Genomic DNA, 19,073 nt, shown 5'->3' on the forward strand with positions numbered 1-19,073 from the left:
AGTGCTATTATAAAATAGTGGAGTGCAAAAATTCCTACCCTAAACCCACTCTCAAAATTGAATTTGACAATACAAATACTAAATACATATAGGCATGTACACACAGTGGCGGAGCCACATGGAGAGTAAGAGGGGCAAATGACAGATTTTTTAAGTAGTTTTTAAAAAATTATCATGTTATTTAGACAATTATTATATATTGACCCCTTTAATTTTAATAAATTTTTAAATTTTATATACTATATAAAAAAATTATATTTTGCCCCTCTTAATTTTGATTTCTACACACCACTGTTTTACAAAGATTACTGGACATAAAACTTCTATAACAGAAACAAAAGTAAGATGATAAAATCCATAATATATAAAGAAATCAAGTAGTAATAAAACAGAGGAAACCCCATGCAGAAAACCACACAAAACTGGAGTCCCTATTTCAATCCATACCAACATATATAGATTATTCACAACAGAAATAATTCTGAGCATACTAAACTATATATATAGCCTATGAACTAATAAATGATTAATTAGCTAAACCCACACCAAACAAAAATTTATATGAATAACTAATAATAACTCCATACAAACCCTAATTCCTCCTCTTCAACGCCACAGCATGCAGTGGATGCTTCATCTCACAAGACAGCTTCAACACTTCAGTAAGATCAACCGGGTGGGCCACATGGTTAACCCATTTGAAATGGTGCACCAACTGAGCCACCCAGAGGCCCACAGTCACTAGCCCTAGGTTCTTCCCCGGGCACACTCTACGGCCACCGCCGAACGGTGCAAGTCTCAGATCACCTCCCCTTACGTCCACGTCAGCTTCTATGAACCTCTCTGGTCTGAATTCCCATGGATCTGCCCACACTTGACTGTCATGAGTGATTGCCCACATGTTGATCATTGCAGTAGTGTTGATTGGTACGGTCATTCCGTTGCTGAGGTGGACATCTGATGTGGAGAGGCGGGCCCACGATAGGAGGGGCCCAGGTGGGTGAACCCTAAGAGTTTCCTTGAGTACAGCTTGTAAATAGGGTAAGTTTGCCACTTCTGTGTCTGTCAAGTTGGCAGCTGCTTTGTCTAGTTCTTGGTGTAGCTTTTCTTGAATTGCAGGATTTAATACCAATTCCGCCATTACCCACTCTGTCAACAGTGCTGTTGTATCAGTTCCTCTAAATATCATTTCCTGCACTTCCAAAAAATTAATTAGTAAAATTCTTGTCTAGATCCGGTAAGATCATTACATATTTAACGGCTAATTTTAAGGTTATCAAACTAAATTCTTTTTCATTCATAATTGGCTGCGGAATTACAAAAAAAATATAAAAAATCACCGACCAATTATATTTTTACACAACTGTTATTAAACTATAAAAATTACAAAATAAGTGTCAAATTATAATGGTTTTTTGATACAGTTACGGAACTATAATTTTTCAACAAAACAGTTATCAAACTATAATTATTTCACAAAACAATTACTGAATCTGTAATCTTTTTATATAATGGTTATAGGTTTGTCTAATAGTTGTATGACTTTTTCTTACCGTATCTATATAGAATTTGGTAATTGTTTTATAAATTTTTATAATTGTGTAACCAATTTATAAAAATTAAATAAATAATTCAATAACTGTTTGATAATTTTTATTAATTTCTTAACCATTTTATAAAAAAAATGTATTTTAATAATCTTAAAAATATCTAATCTCATATTTAACGGCAAAAGGAAAATTTAAACGTACCCATAAAACAGCAACCATGTCATCTTCTTGGAGCTTTTCCTCACCGTCCAGAGACAGCAAAACATCAACAAAATCACAGCTATCACTCTCTTTTCTCAACCCCCCGAGTCTATGCTCTTCAATAATACCTCGAACGAGTTTCCTAACTCGAGGAACGAGTTTCAAGCACCGTTCATTTATACGAAACGGGTCATAAAAGTGATTAAGCCAAGGCAAATAATCACACCAATTAAAAGCACCCAGCAGTTCAAATCCTTCTCTGATCATATCTCTCAACTCTTGAAGCTCATCATAATCATGCGCAGAGTCGACGTATCTCTTACCGAACACACTCCCCATAATGTTGTTTAAGGAAGCAAATTGAAGATGTTTCCTTAAAAAAACAAAACTGTTAGTTTCCTGTTCGTTGGCTATGTTACGTATCATGACTGAGCATTCTTGCTGACGGAGAGGTTCATGAGCTGCAATACGTTTAGGTGCAAAAAGATGAGAGGAAGCAATTTTTCTTAAGAGGCGCCAGTAAGTACCATTAGGTGCAAACCCTATAGCTCGGCTGAACATGAGGAGTTTAGCCGACTGTTTGATCGGACGGTCAGCGAAGTGAGGAGAAGACAAGATTTCACGAGCAATATGAGAATCAGATGATACAACAACCGGAGTAGAGCCGAGGCTGAAAGCCATGAGCTGAGAATTGGCCCGTTTCCAAGCCATGGTGGCCAAAGAACGATGAGCTAAGCCGCGGCTTAAAGTGAAGAGACTACCGATGAACGGTAAGCCTCTAAGACCAGGAATGGGGACATGGCCCTTATGATTCCGACCATTTTTCCATGCAACACCGCCGGAAGTGAAAATCCAAGTGAGAAATGTAAGGAAAAGAAACGAAAAAAGAAGAGAAAACAAAATATAGGGATCTAATAAATTTGTGGAACCAAGAAATGCTGGAAGAGTAAAGACCCACCAGCTAGTATCCTTGGAAACAAGACTCATGTCCATAATTTCTGAGTAAATAAACAGAGAAACTCAAGCTTTTCAAGAACAAAATGAGAGAGAGAAAGGTTTTGACACTTGCAAGAAATGGAGGGTTGAGAGGGTATATTTATAGAGGAGGGGCATTTATTTGATTTCTTGAATTTTGATATATTATTAGAGCAGTGAGGTCAGAGAGAGAGAGACATTCACGATTTTTGTTTCTTTCTGATGTTTTATTTAAGAAAGAAAGAAATGAGCGGAGGGGGAGGGATTCACGTGGTGGGAAAGAAAGAGAATGGGAAGTAGGGAATTGCATGGAATGTGAAGTGTATGCGGTGGCCATGGCCATGGGGTGTGTCTAGGAAAATATGTGTTCAATCTTGATACTAATTCATTTTTATTTCATATTAAAAGTTGGCAATGTAACATATACTAATAGTAAAACTAGGCCCATATATTTTATGTTTTTCTATTTTTATGAATAAATTTTCTCTATATGGAAGATGTGTTTTGATTATGGTGTGTTTATTTTGTTGTTGTAGTTTGGTTTTTCGGAATCGACCAAGAGTATAAGCGATCACTTGTTTTGATTCTGGATGAACACCGCTTTTGATGTGATTGTTGGTTCATTCAAGTTATTTTTGTGATGGTTTGGACTTGCATGTTATCGATTTTTGTTGATTCAACATTTTGGCAATATGTCATACTTGTTTGTGACGAGTTTCTTGAAGAATTAAAGATCAAACACGATTATATAATTAATCTTACTATATTTATAAAGCAATTTACGATCAAAATGTTTATGTTATAATATAGATGTCTTGTTTTAAATCAGGTCATTGGAATTTTTCTGAAACTTATACTTATAACTGCTTTTATTTTGAATTAATATGAATTTTTTTTTGCTTTAAAAAAAACTTTTATTTTATTTACTTACTAAATATCAATCACATACATAACAGATATACTCTTTTTTTTAGATAAAAGATTGTTATTAAGCTTAACCACAATGAGTAGAAGATAAAGAACCAAAAAAGTTACAAGTTAATATGAAAAGGAATTTGCTCCTTTTTGTGGAACAAATCGGAGATCAGATCTTATTGATTCATGAGATAAACGTTTCTAAAGAAATGAATCGGATCCATCCTTCTTCTTCTGAGATGTTTTTAGTCCGAGAACAACATCAATTCTTGGTCCCACCAATAGTTGACTCAACAAGGGGCGCCTCTGTGAATCGGTATTTTTAATGCTTCGTGCTTCATTCCATTAAAAAGTAATGGGCTACTGGTAAGCTTTCAGCCTAATGAGTGCATTTTCAGTGAACAATCCAAATATCTAAAAATATCACTCCACGAATAAGCAAATTGAGAGTAAAAAAAGAAAAATACAATATTGCATGACAAATACTCAAATAAACCAACAACTATATTTGAGTAGTTCATTCCTGAAAATTCTCTTATTATGTGCTTTCCACAATTTCCAAAGGCAAAAGAACCGAATGATCTTTCATAACTCTCTGAATTCTGACAAAGCTCAATCATTCCACGATGAAGTAACCAAGGAAATACCACACTTGTCAAAGATGAAGCACCAATTTTTTCAAAGATAATGGCAGTATAAAAAAATATCAGAAGAGGTCTCAATTTCATAACACAAACAACAACCAATAAGAGATGGATCAATAATACCTTTATACGCCAAAGTCGCATCGTAAGAAATATGTTCTGTCGATAACAACCAGCAAAAAAATGCACCTGAAGAGGAAGCTTAAGCTTCCAAATTGAAGATATTAACACATTTTGTACCGGTTGAGAATTGACATAAATTAGCAGCTGAAACATATGCCTGGACTGAAATTTGTTTGCTTCCACAAATAACAAACCGAGTCATACCTAGTAACCGGAGCGAGCTAAGACAGAATATGCTGAAAAATCAGTAATCTTACCAACTTGAAGTTTGCGTTTCCAACAGAAATGAGAGAAATCCACTGCAAGCAAGTTGCAGGGCCCATCCACTCTTCTATATTGCATCGAATATAAATTGTATAATCTCAAAAATCTGTCTTGCAAAGCTTCATTAGCCAACCATTAATCATCCCAAAATCTCACTGTATTACCGCAGCCAACAACAAAGGAAATGACACCTATAAAATGGTTCCCACGGTGAGGATGTTTGATGCACTCCAAATATGTGAGAGCCTAAAACCAGTGTTTTAAAAACCGGACCGGACCGGCCGGTCGGACCGGTTGAACCGCAGACCGGCCAGTGGTCCGGTTTGAAACTGTGAAAAATCGGATCTTTTTGGTTGGACCGGGTTGGACCGGTTGAACCGGATTGAACCGGATCAGACCGGATTGAACCGGTAAAAAACCGGTGAATCGGAAATTTTTTTAAATTTGTCAAACCGGTTGAACCGGTCATTAAACCGGTTCAACCGGTTGAACCGGAAACCGGTGGCCTCACCGGTTCGGCCACCGGTTCGGTTTTTAAAACACTGCCTAAAACATTCAAGAACTGAAAAATCATACCAATTTGTTAAAGAACAAATTTGGATTGTAACATAATATCAAAGAGAATTGTTCTCAGTCATTAATTTCCAAATCCATTTGTAAAGCAAACTTTAGTTTTTAATACGAAAAGATAAAATATTCAAACCATTTGAATATGGAATGCAAACTTGAGATCTAGAAACCTTACATAAACCTCTACCACAAGGAGAGCCACACCAAAGAAACTATTTCATATAACAATCCAAAGAAACAATAACGGATTAGGGCATAACCATAGAACACATGTAGTAGAACGGTAAACTACTCAAAATCAATTTAATTAAAATCAAGGGAAAAATGTCATATTTACCACTAACGTTTGGGCTAAGGATCACATATGCCCTCATGGATTGGGAAGGTGCAAAAGGGCCACTAACGTTTTTAAATGGCTCATTTAGGCCACTAACGTGTTTTTGGAAAAGAGTTACAGATGCCCCTAACAATATTCAATGTGAGGGCCTAAAGGAGCTCATTTAAAAACGTTAATGGTTGTTTGCACCTTCTGAACCATGAGGGCACCCTAAAATTAATCTACCAGACAGAGAAAGGAGATTACCTTTCCAAGATAAAAGTCGAGCATTGTAATTTGACACAACCGGCTACCAAAGCGAAGCTTTAATCGGCTTCAAAGATAGCAACATGCCAAGGTAAGTAATAGGGAAGTGAGAAATAGGGCAGTTCAGAATCTTGGATGCCGACTCAAGAGAATAATCAAGGATTATTAATGAGTAAGATAAAAATCTTCTTGCAATTAATATGAAGATACAACACTAATTGGAAACACTTGAGGATCCTCAAAAGATTATGGATCATTCTCAAATTATTTGGAATGATTAAAAGTGTATCGTCAATAAATTATAGTATAGAAACCGGCTCAACGTACTACTCAATGTGAATGTCCCTCAAAAGATTTTGATTAATAGCCTGAATCATCAAAGCCTTGAAATCCTCCACAACAAGAACATGTATGCAACATAGGTTAGAGCGGATCACTCTATATAATTCCCTTCTCCAACAATTTTTTTGGTAGGAGAACCATTGACCAAATCCAAAAGTTGAGATGAACTGAAAAAAGATGACATCCAATCTATCCAAGGTTGCTGGAAATTCATACAAGTCAATATTTTCAGTATGAAAATCCAAAAAATACTATCAAAAGCTTTCTTAAAGTTCAACTTAATAAAGAAAACCTCTTTCCTTGCAACGAGAAGTAAGGTGAACAATATATGAAGCGATCATGTGGCAGTCATGAATGTTGTGGCCTCTAATAAACCCAAATTGATCGGTCGTGATTATGCTAGCAATAGAGGATAAATACGGTTGGCAAGAACTTTGCTTGAAGATACTGTTAATCAAACTAATTGGTATGAAATTGGAGATATTGCTAGCCTATTGGATACTAGAAATTAACACTAGAAAAACAATATTAATTCCTTTAGGAAAAGATCTGGTACAGTTCCATAACAAGTTCATAATGTTAGCTCTAAGAACCCTTCAGGCTTTTTTATTGAAAAAAGTAATTAAAACTACCAGTCCCTAGAGCTTTATTATGCTCATAATCCAAAAGAGTCTGATAAACCTCCTCTTCACTAAAAGTCAAAATTAGATGGTCCGCCTGCGAGTCAGAGAGATAAAAAAATAGGCAAAGTGTCCACTGAAAAAAGAATAGAAGGATTACTCTTATAAAAATGATAATAAAACAAATGTACTTGCTTCTTGATTGCATAAGGAGAAGTGTAACGAATGTCATTAACAGTCATCGCTGAGATATAAGTATTCTTAGAACGAACTGAAGTAGTCAAATGGAAAAATTTAGTGTTCTTGTCACCAAAATATTTCCAATTCAGTCTGAATTTTTGAAGTCAAAAATACTCAATTTGCTTAGAGATCAAGAAATTCTTAGAGCGGAGAGAAGCAAGAGAACTCAAATCAGAGTCTGATAAACTTGAGAAGTTAGAAGAAACTTTTAAGTTATAAATTGCATGCAACAGATTGCAGCTTGATATTTAGATCACTCAAAATATATATGTTTCTTAATCAAAATTCTAAGCTTCTAAAATTTAGCAACTAAAAAATCGTCTATGTCGCTAAAACAAATCCCCGCCATAAAAAATTATCGCTAAAACAAAAAGATTCGAGATAGTAAAAATTTGAGAAAAGAAATGTTAAGGAAGATTTTTAGATGAAAAAAGAAAACAAAAAATAAATTTTGTTAGTAAACAGTGAAGTTTGCTAGAATAGTTTTAAACAAACTTAGGCATTAATGTAAGAGAATTTATTTTTAGAGTAAAAATAAAGAATTTTAAAAATGTAGAGTATATTTTCTAATTTTTCTTATTGGGGCATTCTTTTATAAATATGTCTAATTTTGGAGTGTTTTAATAAAGGATTAACCCATTTTAAGGTATTTCAATTTTATGAAATTTATTTATTTGGGCTTATATAATCTTTTAATTTTATATTTTTTGTTTGTTTGTTCCCTAAATTTTCATTTGGCTGGTCTCTTAACATTATATTTTTTCTTTATTCGATCCCTCAACTTTAGTATTTTAATTTACCCGATCTTTTAATTTTACAATTTTGAGGGCATGAGACAACAAAAAAATCAAAATTCAGGGACAAATAGGATTAAATAGAAATTCATGGACCCTATAAATAAAAAATAAAAAATTAAAAGATCAGATAACACCAATTAAATGTTTAAGGACCAGATAAATAAAACTCGTAAACTTAAGAGACTCAAAATGGATAATCCTTTAACAAATTTTTCTATATCATTCTTAATGAATAAAGGGTCAACGCACCTCTTAAACTTGTGACACGGGGTCTTTTAACTTAATTTATACTTTTCTAAGCAACAAACCCCAAACTCTTCAATTTTGGGTCAGATAACTCCAAAATTATATTTTAAAACGTGTAAAGTACAAATCGGAGGCGAGCGATGCTAAAAAGTAATTAGATATTTTCCTAATTGTTCCGATATAATTATTTTAAATCTATTTTTTAAAATAAAAATATAAATTATCAGGTTATTTGACTAAAAAATGAAAAGTTTTGGGGTTAATTGTTCAAAAAAATATAAATTGGGTTATATGACCTGTGTCACAAGTTCAGGGCGCGTTGACTCTTTTTTCCTTTTTTAATTGTTAGGGCTTTTTACACGATCAACAAACATTGGCTAAATCTTTATTTTTATACGGGTCATATTTTCAGCTATCTAAACTACCATGTGCGGACATAATTCTTACTTTAATACGGATTGTATATATTCAACCCTAATAGTAGAGACATCATAATTTCACTTTTTTTCTCTCTTCTCATTATTCAATTCTCTCTTCCTCTCAACTCAATTTTCTCTCTCTTCACTTATGTTTCTTTCTTTCACTCTCAGGTCGCTTTTTTTTTTACCGTTCTCCGCCGTCTTCCGGTGCGTCGTCCTCTGTTCCTCCGCTCCTCCGTCATCGTTCTCATCATCCTCTTCTTCGTCATGTTCGCCAACAATATCATCTCCTCTACTCGTCGTCGTCATCTATTTGATTTCAGATATACAATTTATTCATTATTCTTCTTCTTCTTTTTTATTTTCAGATCTACAATTTTTTACTGTTTTTTCACGATTAAACATGTATACAGATTATATTTAAAGAATATAATGTTGATTTCATGTTATGTAAAATAAATTTATGATTATATGGAATAATTTTTTGTTATTTCTTCATTTTGTTTTTGTGTTTGGTTGTATTTCTGTGTTTATTTATTCTGCAGCTCGTTTTTTTGATGATGGTTGATTACTGAATTATTATAATGTTACAGTGTTGTTGATTTGTTGTTGATTTTGTGTTGATAATCAGTTGGTATTCCTTGATTTTAACATCGGAAAAAAAAATTTAATTTTTTTTTGGCAAATTAGATAACTTTATCCGCAAAATAAACTAAATAAAATAAAATTTAATAGAGACTAAATAATTATATGTTAGCATTATCATGTTGACATGTTGTTGATTTCTTGTTGATATTTTATCGATTGTCACAATTTTTCAAAAAGTTATGTTTTATTTTATTCCTTATGTTGATTCGTTGTTGATTTATTGTTGACATTATTTTGATATGTATTTCAACTTTTTTTGATTTTCAATTTTATGTTGACATGTTGTTGATATACTGTTGATAACATGTTGATTTTTCAATCATTGAAAGAAAAATAAAGTTAGTCTTAAATTGATGTATTAATGAACTATTGATATGTTTTTGATAATATGTTGATTGTTTTTGACTTAAATCAATCAATGTTCTCATTTTACAAACATCTTGACTAAATTAGCATTAATTGTTGATTTTTTGTTGATTTATTGTTGACATTATATATGTTGATAAGTATTTTAACTTTTTTTGATTTTCAATTTTATGTTGACATGTTGTTGATATACTGTTGATGACATGTTGATTTTTCAATCATTAAAAGAAAAGCAAAGTTAGTCTTAAATTGTTGTATTGATGAGTTGTTGACATATTTTTGATAATATGTTGATTGTTTTTTGGCTTAAATCAATCAATGTTCTCATTTTACAAACATCTTAACTATATTAGCATTAATTGTTGATATCATGTTGACATTATGTTGATAACTTGTTAATATGATAGTAGTAATTCTACTAAAGAACAATAAAGGTACAAAATGTTTAAAATAAATGAATCAGATAAAGATGTTAGTAGAGTAAGTAATCAAAACAATATGAAAAAACAACAACAATAATTCAAATGAAAAAAATAAAATTATCCTTACATATAAAAATAAAAGAATATTAAATATACACCAGCACAACAGTTAACAAATTAAAGAAATCTATTTCAAAATATATTTTTTCCTCAATTCTATTTGCAGCTGCACAGTTTCTTCAAAATCACTTGTATAATTGTTTTGCATTCCACCTCTCATACCTAACTAAATTTCGACAAAGACGGTTATGATACAGTTTCATTTCATCCAACGAAAGTTTATTTCACAGACAATATTATCTTATTTGTCAATGTTAAAATAAAAAGAATCAGTAGATATCAACATAATATCAACATAAAGTAAACATAAAATCAACAACACTGTAACATTACAATAATTCAGCAATCAATCATCATCAACAAATCATTCTATAGAATAAAAAAACGCAGAAATACAACAAAACACAAAAAAAAGCAGAAATAACAGAATTTTATTATATAAAATCACAAAATTATTCTATATAACATGAAATAAGTATTAGATTCTTTAAAGATACTCTTTATACATGTTTAATGGTGAATCAACAGTAAAAGATAAACAAATTACAGATCTGAAAATAAAAAAAAGAACAAAAAATTTCAGATCTAAAATTAAAAAGATAAAAAAAAAGATGGCGCGGCGAGACAAAGGCGGAACGATGGAGGCGAAACGGCGGAGGCGCAACAGCGGAGGCGGAACGGCGGAAGCGAAGGAGTAGAAATCGTAAATTTTTTTTTCACAACTCAAAAGAATTTACTGTTATATAAGCAAGAACGGTTGAGATAATGATGAAATAGAGATGAAAATGAGAGAAGCAAGAGGAGTCGTGCAGTAATGGAGATAACGCATAGCAAAATCGTGGAGAAGAGAAGCGAAAATGGCGGAGAAGAATGAAGAAACCGCCAATTGAGAAAGAAAATAAGAAAACGGTAAAAAAGAAATAAATCAAAAAAAAAGGTTAGATTTTATAAAATTGATGGTGTGAAAAGTAAAGATATGGATTGGGGCATATAAAAGTAAAGTCTAAGCCTAAATCCTGTATTTTATATAAAAAGCCCTAATTGTTAACAACGTGTTCGAACAAAGCCCAAACAGAAAACCCAACCCATTTAACTCTCCAACTCCTATGTACATGTACACACGCTGCACGCGTCATCTTCTTACCAAAGTTCCAGCCCAAACCCAACTCCCGCCATGTCCACCACCACCACCTCCGCCGCCGGAACGGCAACCCCCACTTCCCCACCCCAAATTCTAATCCCACCACTCCCAAACGATATCAGCATAAACATCCTAGCAAGAATCCCCCGCTCCCACCACCCATTCCTCTCCTCACTTTCCAAATCATTCCGCTCTCTCCTCTCCTCCCCTCTCTATTACACAGCTCGCTCACTGCTCAACGCCACCCAACCACTTCTCCATCTCGCAATCCGCTTCCCCACCACAACAACCCTACACTGGTTCACTCTACGCCAAAACCCACAACAAAATTCCAAACATCTCCTCGCCAAATTACCTCCAACTCCCTCTCCTTTATCTGGGTCTGCAATTGTCTCACTCGGACCCAAAATTTACGTGATCGGCGGCTGTTTCAAAGATATACTGTCCTCCCACGTGTGGACCTTCGACTTCAGGTTCCACACGTGGGAAGTCGCGCCGAGTATGAACATTTCCCGGGAGTTTGCTGCTGCTGGTGTCGTGGAAGGAAAGATTTACGTGATTGGCGGGTGTATTGTCGATACCTTTGCCCGGTCTAAGTACTGGGCGGAGGTTTTTGATCCGAAGGTGGGACATTGGGAAGGTGTTGATAGTGTTGAAGAGAGTGTATTTCGGGAGAAATGGATGCACGGTAGTGCTGTTATTAATGGGAGGATTTACGCGATGGGGGATCGGAATGGGGTTGTTTATGAACCTCGGAGTGCGAAATGGGAGTGTGTCGGGGTTGAATTGGATTCGGGGTGGCGAGGGAGGGCGTGTGTGGTTGATGGGGTTTTGTTTAGTTATGATTTTTTAGGGAAGATTAAGGGTTTTGATGTGGAGAGAGATTGTTGGATGGAGTTGAGAGGTGTCGAGAAGGCGTTGCCGAGATTTTTGGCTGGGGCCACCATGGCGAATGTCGGGGGGAAATTGGTGGTGGCTTGGGAGAAAGGGAATGGAAGTGGGAAGGAGATTGAGATTTGGTGTGCTGAAATTGAGGTGGAGAAGCAGGGGGAGAAGAATGAAGAACTGTGGGGGATGATTGAATGGTGTGAGGTTGTTCATAAGGTTCCTTATGGATCTTCAATTGTTCATTGCTTGGCAGTGAAGGTGTGATGGCCTGCTATAAAGATGCCTTGTATGTTCCTTATTTACTAATACTCATTGCTTAACTTTTTCATTTGATGTTCCATGTAAATTTTGTACATATGTTGTGTAATCTGATAATTGGTTATTATATAGAAGTTCAGTCATTAGATATGTGATAATTTTGCGTGCGAGTAAGAGCTATTTTTGATAGTCTATTAAGTGTTTACTAGGGAGGAGAAGAAATGGATGAGCCGGGAAGAACTTAGGTCAATGAAACAATTGGTGTGAACAAATTGGAGCAAGTTTTGAGTGTTTAAATGTAAGCTAAATACATTCAAACTGATTATCTCATCTGAGTTCCGAGGACATTTAGTAAATTTGTTTCGTATGATGGTTTTATGCTGCTTATATTTTGTATTATTAGATATTGAGTGCTATGAGGCATTAAATCTTTTGTGATGCTTGTGGGTGAAATTTGGTGATGCAAGATAAACTTTTCGCTTATGTATGAATTCTTCCTAAAGTTTTTAAGTTCTAGTGTGTAATAAGAATATTTGATCTAATTTGTTGAATTATTTATTTATGCATTATCATCATATTTTAATAAGAACAGAATCATGTAAATCATTTTTACATGTTATTTTCAAAATGTGTGTGCTGAGAGTTGTTGATTTCAAATCTATTCACATGTAATTTAATTGCAGAAATAGGATTCTTTCGTAACTTTCTTTTAAAGCGGATTAAAAGATTCACACTTGAGATCTATTGGTCTTAGATAGGTCAGACACTCTTACCGCTTGACCCATCTCGTCTTATTGTAACCTGTTGAATTTGCATTTTTACCATATCTTATTTTGTGATACAAAGTTATATGGCAACAAGAAAAGGATCCTAGCATGTTTAGCAATTTTCACATCTGTGAATGTTGCATTACAAAGCTTTAACTGTTCGGACTCTTTTTTAGTTTAAATTTTTGAAGCAATAGAGCACTAGGGCTTTAATGTTCAGTCTCGCATCATCGACTTCCACGTGATAGTAGAATAAAGTCGAAAATTCATGTCATTACTATTTATATTATGTTTCTATGCTGCTTGTTCTTATGCACCTAGAAAAAGCTTGAAGTCTCTTCTATACTCCTCTGGAATACCTGTTTTACTTTATATGATTAGGAACCTAATTGTAGTCGTGATCAACAAAGTATGTTGTTGTTTGGCTATCTGCAATTTAAAGTATGAGCATGGCCATGCTTGTAAGTTTCAAACCATGTTATAGGGCGTAAGCCGCATAACTAAGCTAAGTGGCAAAAGACTTTAAACTCTTGGTTATAAAATAAATCTCAACAGTGAATTAGAGAAGCTGTATTTTACTTTGTTTGATGGTTCTGTGTGGCTTCTGAATTGTAATTTAAACAGCAAATCTATTAAGTATTGCATTGAATCTGTCTTCTTGTAGGTGTAATATGATAAAGCAAAATAGGCTCTCATCTATGTATGCGATTATATGTTATCTGATGCACATTAGCAAATAAATATTTGATTATGCAACATTGCTAAGGTTGGGTTTGTCTTGTTTGTAAAAGTCGGAGCTCAAAAATTCGATTTGAACTCGATTAACTTTTGTTCTAGGATCTTGAATAAAAGTCGGAGCTCGAAAATTCAATTTGAACTCGATTAACTTTTGTTCTAGGAGTTTGAATTTGAACTTGATAGAAAAACTGGGAATTCGACTCAATTATTTATGTAAAATTTTAAAATTAAACTTTTAGAATCAAAATTAAGTATTGTGTAATATATGTATAAGCATAATATAAATTTTTGGATTGGCTGTTAATTTGATTAGATGGAGTTTCGATTCAATTAATATAATTGAATTAGCTTTAAATATTTTTTGAATCAAATTTAAGAAGTTTATCAGCAGCAGTCTTGATTCCAATTTCACTAACTTGATATAAAAGTTATCATTATCACATGGTAAAGCAGCCTGTAAAATGTAAAGAATTTGTGAGATGAAAAGCAGAATGAGCTATTGAAAGCAAATCAAGTTCAAAGCAGTTAGGGCACATCATTCTCATTACTCCATCCATGCAAGTTTTGGTTATCACAAACAACTAGCCTTCAAAACCCAAACACATCCCATCAAATATGGACACATTTTATACATCAATGACCATCTGAAGATTTTTGCTACAGATTCAATTGTCAGTAAATAAAGCTCTTAAAAGAAAATTCTACCATTATGCGACGGAGACAAGTGGAAACCCAACAAAATCGACCTGCTCTGAGAATGTGTAGTATAACTCAACAAGCAATACTCATCACAGTGTTACAATTACATGCTTCAGCATTAGACAAGCCAACAATCACACATTTTTATCTGATACATAATTACAAGCCGCATTCCTCGTTTCACTAATAAATTTAGAGCCAAGGCATGCGCTACAGGCATCTATGTTGCACGAAGACGCTGAAAAAACCTTACAACAGAAAGCGATAAAACGACATTTCTTACAGGAAAAAGTTATAAATATAAAGTTTAGGAGTTTCAGAAGTGTTCACGATAACAAAAAACAGAACGCCAAAACGTAAGACTCTACAATTTTCGTGCAACATAGACAGATATAACAGGATGAGATCACAAACCATCAGAACCAGTGTCTTGTAATGCTATATTCCATTCCTCTTTCTTTAAGATATTCTCAATTTGTTCTAGAGCCTGAAAAAATGTAGACTAAAATCAGCAACCCTCCTGCAGTATAGTTGTGCAGAACAAAAACAAGACGAGAGCATCGCAAAACTATTTATGGTACAAGTTACAAGAATATTTCAGAATGACACTGCTATTCTAATTTGGGATCCATCAATTATTGCACATGGATATGCAAATAAAAATAGACAGAGATAATACCTCAACTGCAATTGCGGTTGGCGAGATACTGGACACATCTTTATATCCCAGTTTGGCTGCAATATCTGTACAAGAGAACAATTTTTCTTCAGACCTTATACGCTAACTTTCATTTCAATATATAATTATTCATTTGGTGCACGAAATGCTCCCCGTCTATTGCAAACAAAACAGTCACACAATCTGTACTAATTTGAAACAAAGGGATGCGCACACATACTTTCCAGAGAAACCCTGGCCTTTGCATTTGCATACAATTCTCCTCTCTCTTCAAGTATAGCAGACAAACGCCTATAGGCCTGCAGGGAATTTTAAGTGCAAAAAGATAACATGAGATCTGAATCCACTTATGGCTGACTACTCACCATGGTGCTTAAACAAGGATTGGGATGATAATAAGATACCTTTGTGTATGCGTCGCCTGATTCGTGATGTAAAAGGGGGCGAGAATCAGTTCCCACGGATGCAATCCTTTTTGCTAATGCTTCCAAAGGAACGTCCAACCAGACACTTATTCCCTTTTGCATGTATTCCCTGATAACAAAACAACATGGACACTGGCTAAAACAAACAACATTTCTAGAGAAATCTAGCAAATTAATGAAGAAGAAAATATCAAAACTTCAACAGTGTTCACTTTTTGTACCAGTTAATGGGCCGTATAACTGCACCTCCACCAGTAGAAACAACCATTTGATGCATCCCAGACAACTTTTTAAAGGCCTCCGTCTGACGAGCAAAATTAAAAATTATTAAGCACTTATTCCACTATCAAAAACATATTTTAGATATGTATCTAAGTTATCCGTAGAATTGTCACATGCAGAAGTAGACTAGCAGTAGATAGATACAATTGGACAAGAAAAAACAGCACTGAGTGAATCAGTAGTGACTGCAAAGAAGTTATAATTATCATCAGCGCTCCAACAAGCACTGCTGTAACAATGCAGATTCAACAAGAGCAAGCAGAACTATGTTTACCTCTTTTGTTCTGAAGAAACCTTCTCCATACAAGTTAAAGATTTCAGTTACTGAAGCTCCATTTACTTCCTGCTCTATTAAGGTATCACTGAAGAAATACAAGACATACATAAAACAATGAACGTATTATATGGCAGCAGTAGAAGTAGCAATCATTTGAACATTCTACATCATTAGATGTAATGTTCAATGGTAATGAAACTTCCAAAAATCTCAATCAGAAAATCCAATCACAAGTACAAACCAGTCGCAGAATGTATATCCAAGCGCTTGTGCAAGAATCTTGCCCACAGTGGTTTTTCCGGAGCCCATCATTCCTGCACCTCAAACCTATATAGTTACTTCTAGAAGTAATCAAATCATTCTCTAACAGTGCATGAGGGACTCAAGAAAAATAAACTGACCTACGAGATATAAACAACGTCCGCTTAAATAGGGCTCAACTGCTTGTGACTTATTCTGCAAAATTTGTTCAGCATCTAGTGAGATATCGAACAAAACTGTAGTAGTTGAGATAATTGTACTAGGCCTTATTATTTAAGCCTATGTCCAAATACCATAAACATGATAGATGATGAACATTCACGAGGACCATTAGAGGTACTGTTTATTAAATTTGATATACCGAAATGATTAAAATACGAAAAGGCAGGAATTCAAAAACCTTCAAAATCAAATATTCTTCAGAAGAAGCATGGATATTTCCTGATTCCAATACTGAAGCTACAAAAGAAAAAATCAAAAAACAAATGTTAATGTTTAGAATAGACTAGAGCCTCATATTTACTGTTAATCAAAGATAAATCAAGCATTCGAGCTTATGAAAAGAAAAAAAATTCCGAGATTGACTTCTGTTCTGCATAAAACATGTATGCAAACTAATATTGACCTTGTCAACTCATTGTTTGACTAATTTACCAATCCAAAACCAGAATTCGATGTCATTCATAATTCATTAGATCTAATCACCTACCGATTCGAACAGATTTCTCAATTTCAATGTTAATTTTTGATCCATAAACCAATTTAAATAAAAGCATCTCATCTTTTTCCCAATCTCATTGGAAAAAAATCAGTATCAAACTAAAAAAAGAATAATTCTACATCAAACAAATTAATAAAGCTACAAAAAAGATTATGAAAGCATAATATTAATTGTATCTTGAACTACAAAAAGATGCTCCATTTAATGTTAATGAGGGCATACCTTTGGTATAAGAACATGAGACCTCCAAAGGCACAAATTTATGCTTATGTTTATTACTCAAAGGCATAAACTTAGCTGAATTAACCACTTCAGACCTCTGTTTCCCCTTCAATTTACTCGAAAACCGCAACGAACCATGTGAATTTCTCCTTGAAAACTGGCTAGAATCAGTCCATAACGTTGAAAATTGTACTCCTTGCACCAATTTGGCATCCATTAGTAACCAAAAACAAAGCGTATTTTCAACAACAGCTCAATCCAAGATTTGAACTTTACTGAATATTATTAGTCCACTAAGCTAAATCGGCGATACCCAGATCAAAATTTCTCTGTAGAAACAAAAACCAAGAGTTGAGAGAACCATATAAACAAAAAACAAAAGCAACAGAATTGGAAATTAATTCAAAAGTTAAGAGGTTGAACTTACCAGAGAGAACCCAGAAACAGAATCTGTATAATCAAAAATCAAATTAAAAATGAAGAATAAAGAAGAGAATTGAAAAGGTAATTGAGACGTTTGATTATATGTTTGTTGTGGAGTGTTGTGTTGGTGGCTTGAGTTGGGTTTTCAGTTTATAACAGCGATGGTTAGGTTGTGGTGGGAGAAACAGTATTTTTCTTTTTTTAAATAAGGGAAAAAGTGGGAGATTCTACTGTCGCTTTGTTTTTTTACGAACGAATAAATTCGTTGTCATTCATGTGCTAAATGAGTTATTAACCATATTATCTGCCCTATCATTCATATTTACAGTAAATTAAAAAAAATATACTTTATTTTAATTTATTTATAATAAAATTGTTTTTGACGAGCCAGTAGGTAGCACAAAAACAAAAAAAACAAAGAACAGACATGGAAAACGATAAATTTTTAAAATAAAAGACACGAAATGTGGGAGAAATGTGTAAATAATAAAAAGGCAAAAATACTGAAAACTCCCCCACCTTTGAACTTTTTTCAATTCCACCACCACCTAGGAGAATTCTCAATTGCACCCTATTTAGGGTTTTCAATTTTCATCTGTACTCCAAAATAAAAAAAAATTAATAATTTAATGATAAAATTATTAAAACCAACTAAATAGAGGGATTGTATCATTATTTTTTCCATTTGAAGAAAACAAATAAATTAGTATATGAAGAATTAATTTAAACTTTTTTTAAAATAAAAAGAGGTCATTTTAGTCAATTAGGGTACAGACGAAAACTGAAAACCCTAAATAGGGTGTAATTGAAAATTCTCCTATATGGTGGTGTAATTGAAAACAAAGTCAAAAGTGGGAGGCTTTTAAGTATTTTTGCCTAATAAAATAGAGATATATTTATAATATTAAAAATTATAAAATATTATATATATTAAATTTTATTTATATATTTATGCTAATTAATAAAATATTAAATATAATTAAATCTAATAAAATAAGAAGATAAATTTTATTGTATATAAAGTAAACAATAAAAATTGGGGATAATTGATTCAAAAAAATTGTTAGTTGAGAATTTTTTAGATTTTTTTATAACTATATAATTTTATTTATTTACGGAAACGGCCAAAAACATTTCCTTATGAGTTTTCTGAGAGTTTCCGGTTTTCGAAATGGGACATACAACTTCGTCGAAGTTTTCGTGCTTATTAGGTTAATAAAAAAATTCTAATAGAAAGTTAGTTAACT

General features: G+C 33.5%; 3 protein-coding genes across 3 annotated transcripts; 1 reads left to right on the forward strand and 2 right to left on the reverse strand.

Moving 5' to 3' along the window:
- Positions 1 to 346: 346 nt before the first annotated feature.
- LOC126654605 (cytochrome P450 78A7) lies at positions 347 to 2,835 on the reverse strand. The gene is made up of 2 exons (XM_050348520.2): positions 1,752 to 2,835; positions 347 to 1,192 (listed from the first exon to the last, which is right to left on the reverse strand). Exons 1-2 carry the CDS (start codon positions 2,742 to 2,744, stop codon positions 593 to 595), a joined length of 1,593 nt encoding a protein of 530 aa, XP_050204477.1. The 5' UTR covers positions 2,745 to 2,835; the 3' UTR covers positions 347 to 592.
- Positions 2,836 to 11,179: 8,344 nt separating this feature from the next.
- Positions 11,180 to 12,490, forward strand: LOC126655514 (F-box/kelch-repeat protein SKIP6). Its single transcript, XM_050349730.2, has one exon. It carries the CDS (start codon positions 11,220 to 11,222, stop codon positions 12,336 to 12,338), a length of 1,119 nt encoding a protein of 372 aa, XP_050205687.1. The 5' UTR covers positions 11,180 to 11,219; the 3' UTR covers positions 12,339 to 12,490.
- A 2,076-nt stretch (positions 12,491 to 14,566) lies between these two features.
- On the reverse strand, positions 14,567 to 18,026 carry LOC126655515 (shikimate kinase 1, chloroplastic). The gene is made up of 11 exons (XM_050349731.2): positions 17,831 to 18,026; positions 17,404 to 17,732; positions 16,861 to 16,919; positions 16,601 to 16,655; positions 16,441 to 16,513; positions 16,197 to 16,284; positions 15,862 to 15,944; positions 15,620 to 15,749; positions 15,436 to 15,514; positions 15,216 to 15,280; positions 14,567 to 15,023 (listed from the first exon to the last, which is right to left on the reverse strand). The coding sequence occupies exons 2-11, from the start codon at positions 17,618 to 17,620 to the stop codon at positions 14,943 to 14,945; spliced, it is 930 nt and encodes a 309-aa protein (XP_050205688.1). The 5' UTR covers positions 17,621 to 17,732; positions 17,831 to 18,026; the 3' UTR covers positions 14,567 to 14,942.
- Positions 18,027 to 19,073: the final 1,047 nt, after the last annotated feature.

The sequence above is a fragment of the Mercurialis annua genome, linkage group LG7 (genome assembly GCF_937616625.2).
Source record: "Mercurialis annua linkage group LG7, ddMerAnnu1.2, whole genome shotgun sequence".
Classification (NCBI taxonomy): Eukaryota; Viridiplantae; Streptophyta; class Magnoliopsida; order Malpighiales; family Euphorbiaceae; genus Mercurialis; species Mercurialis annua.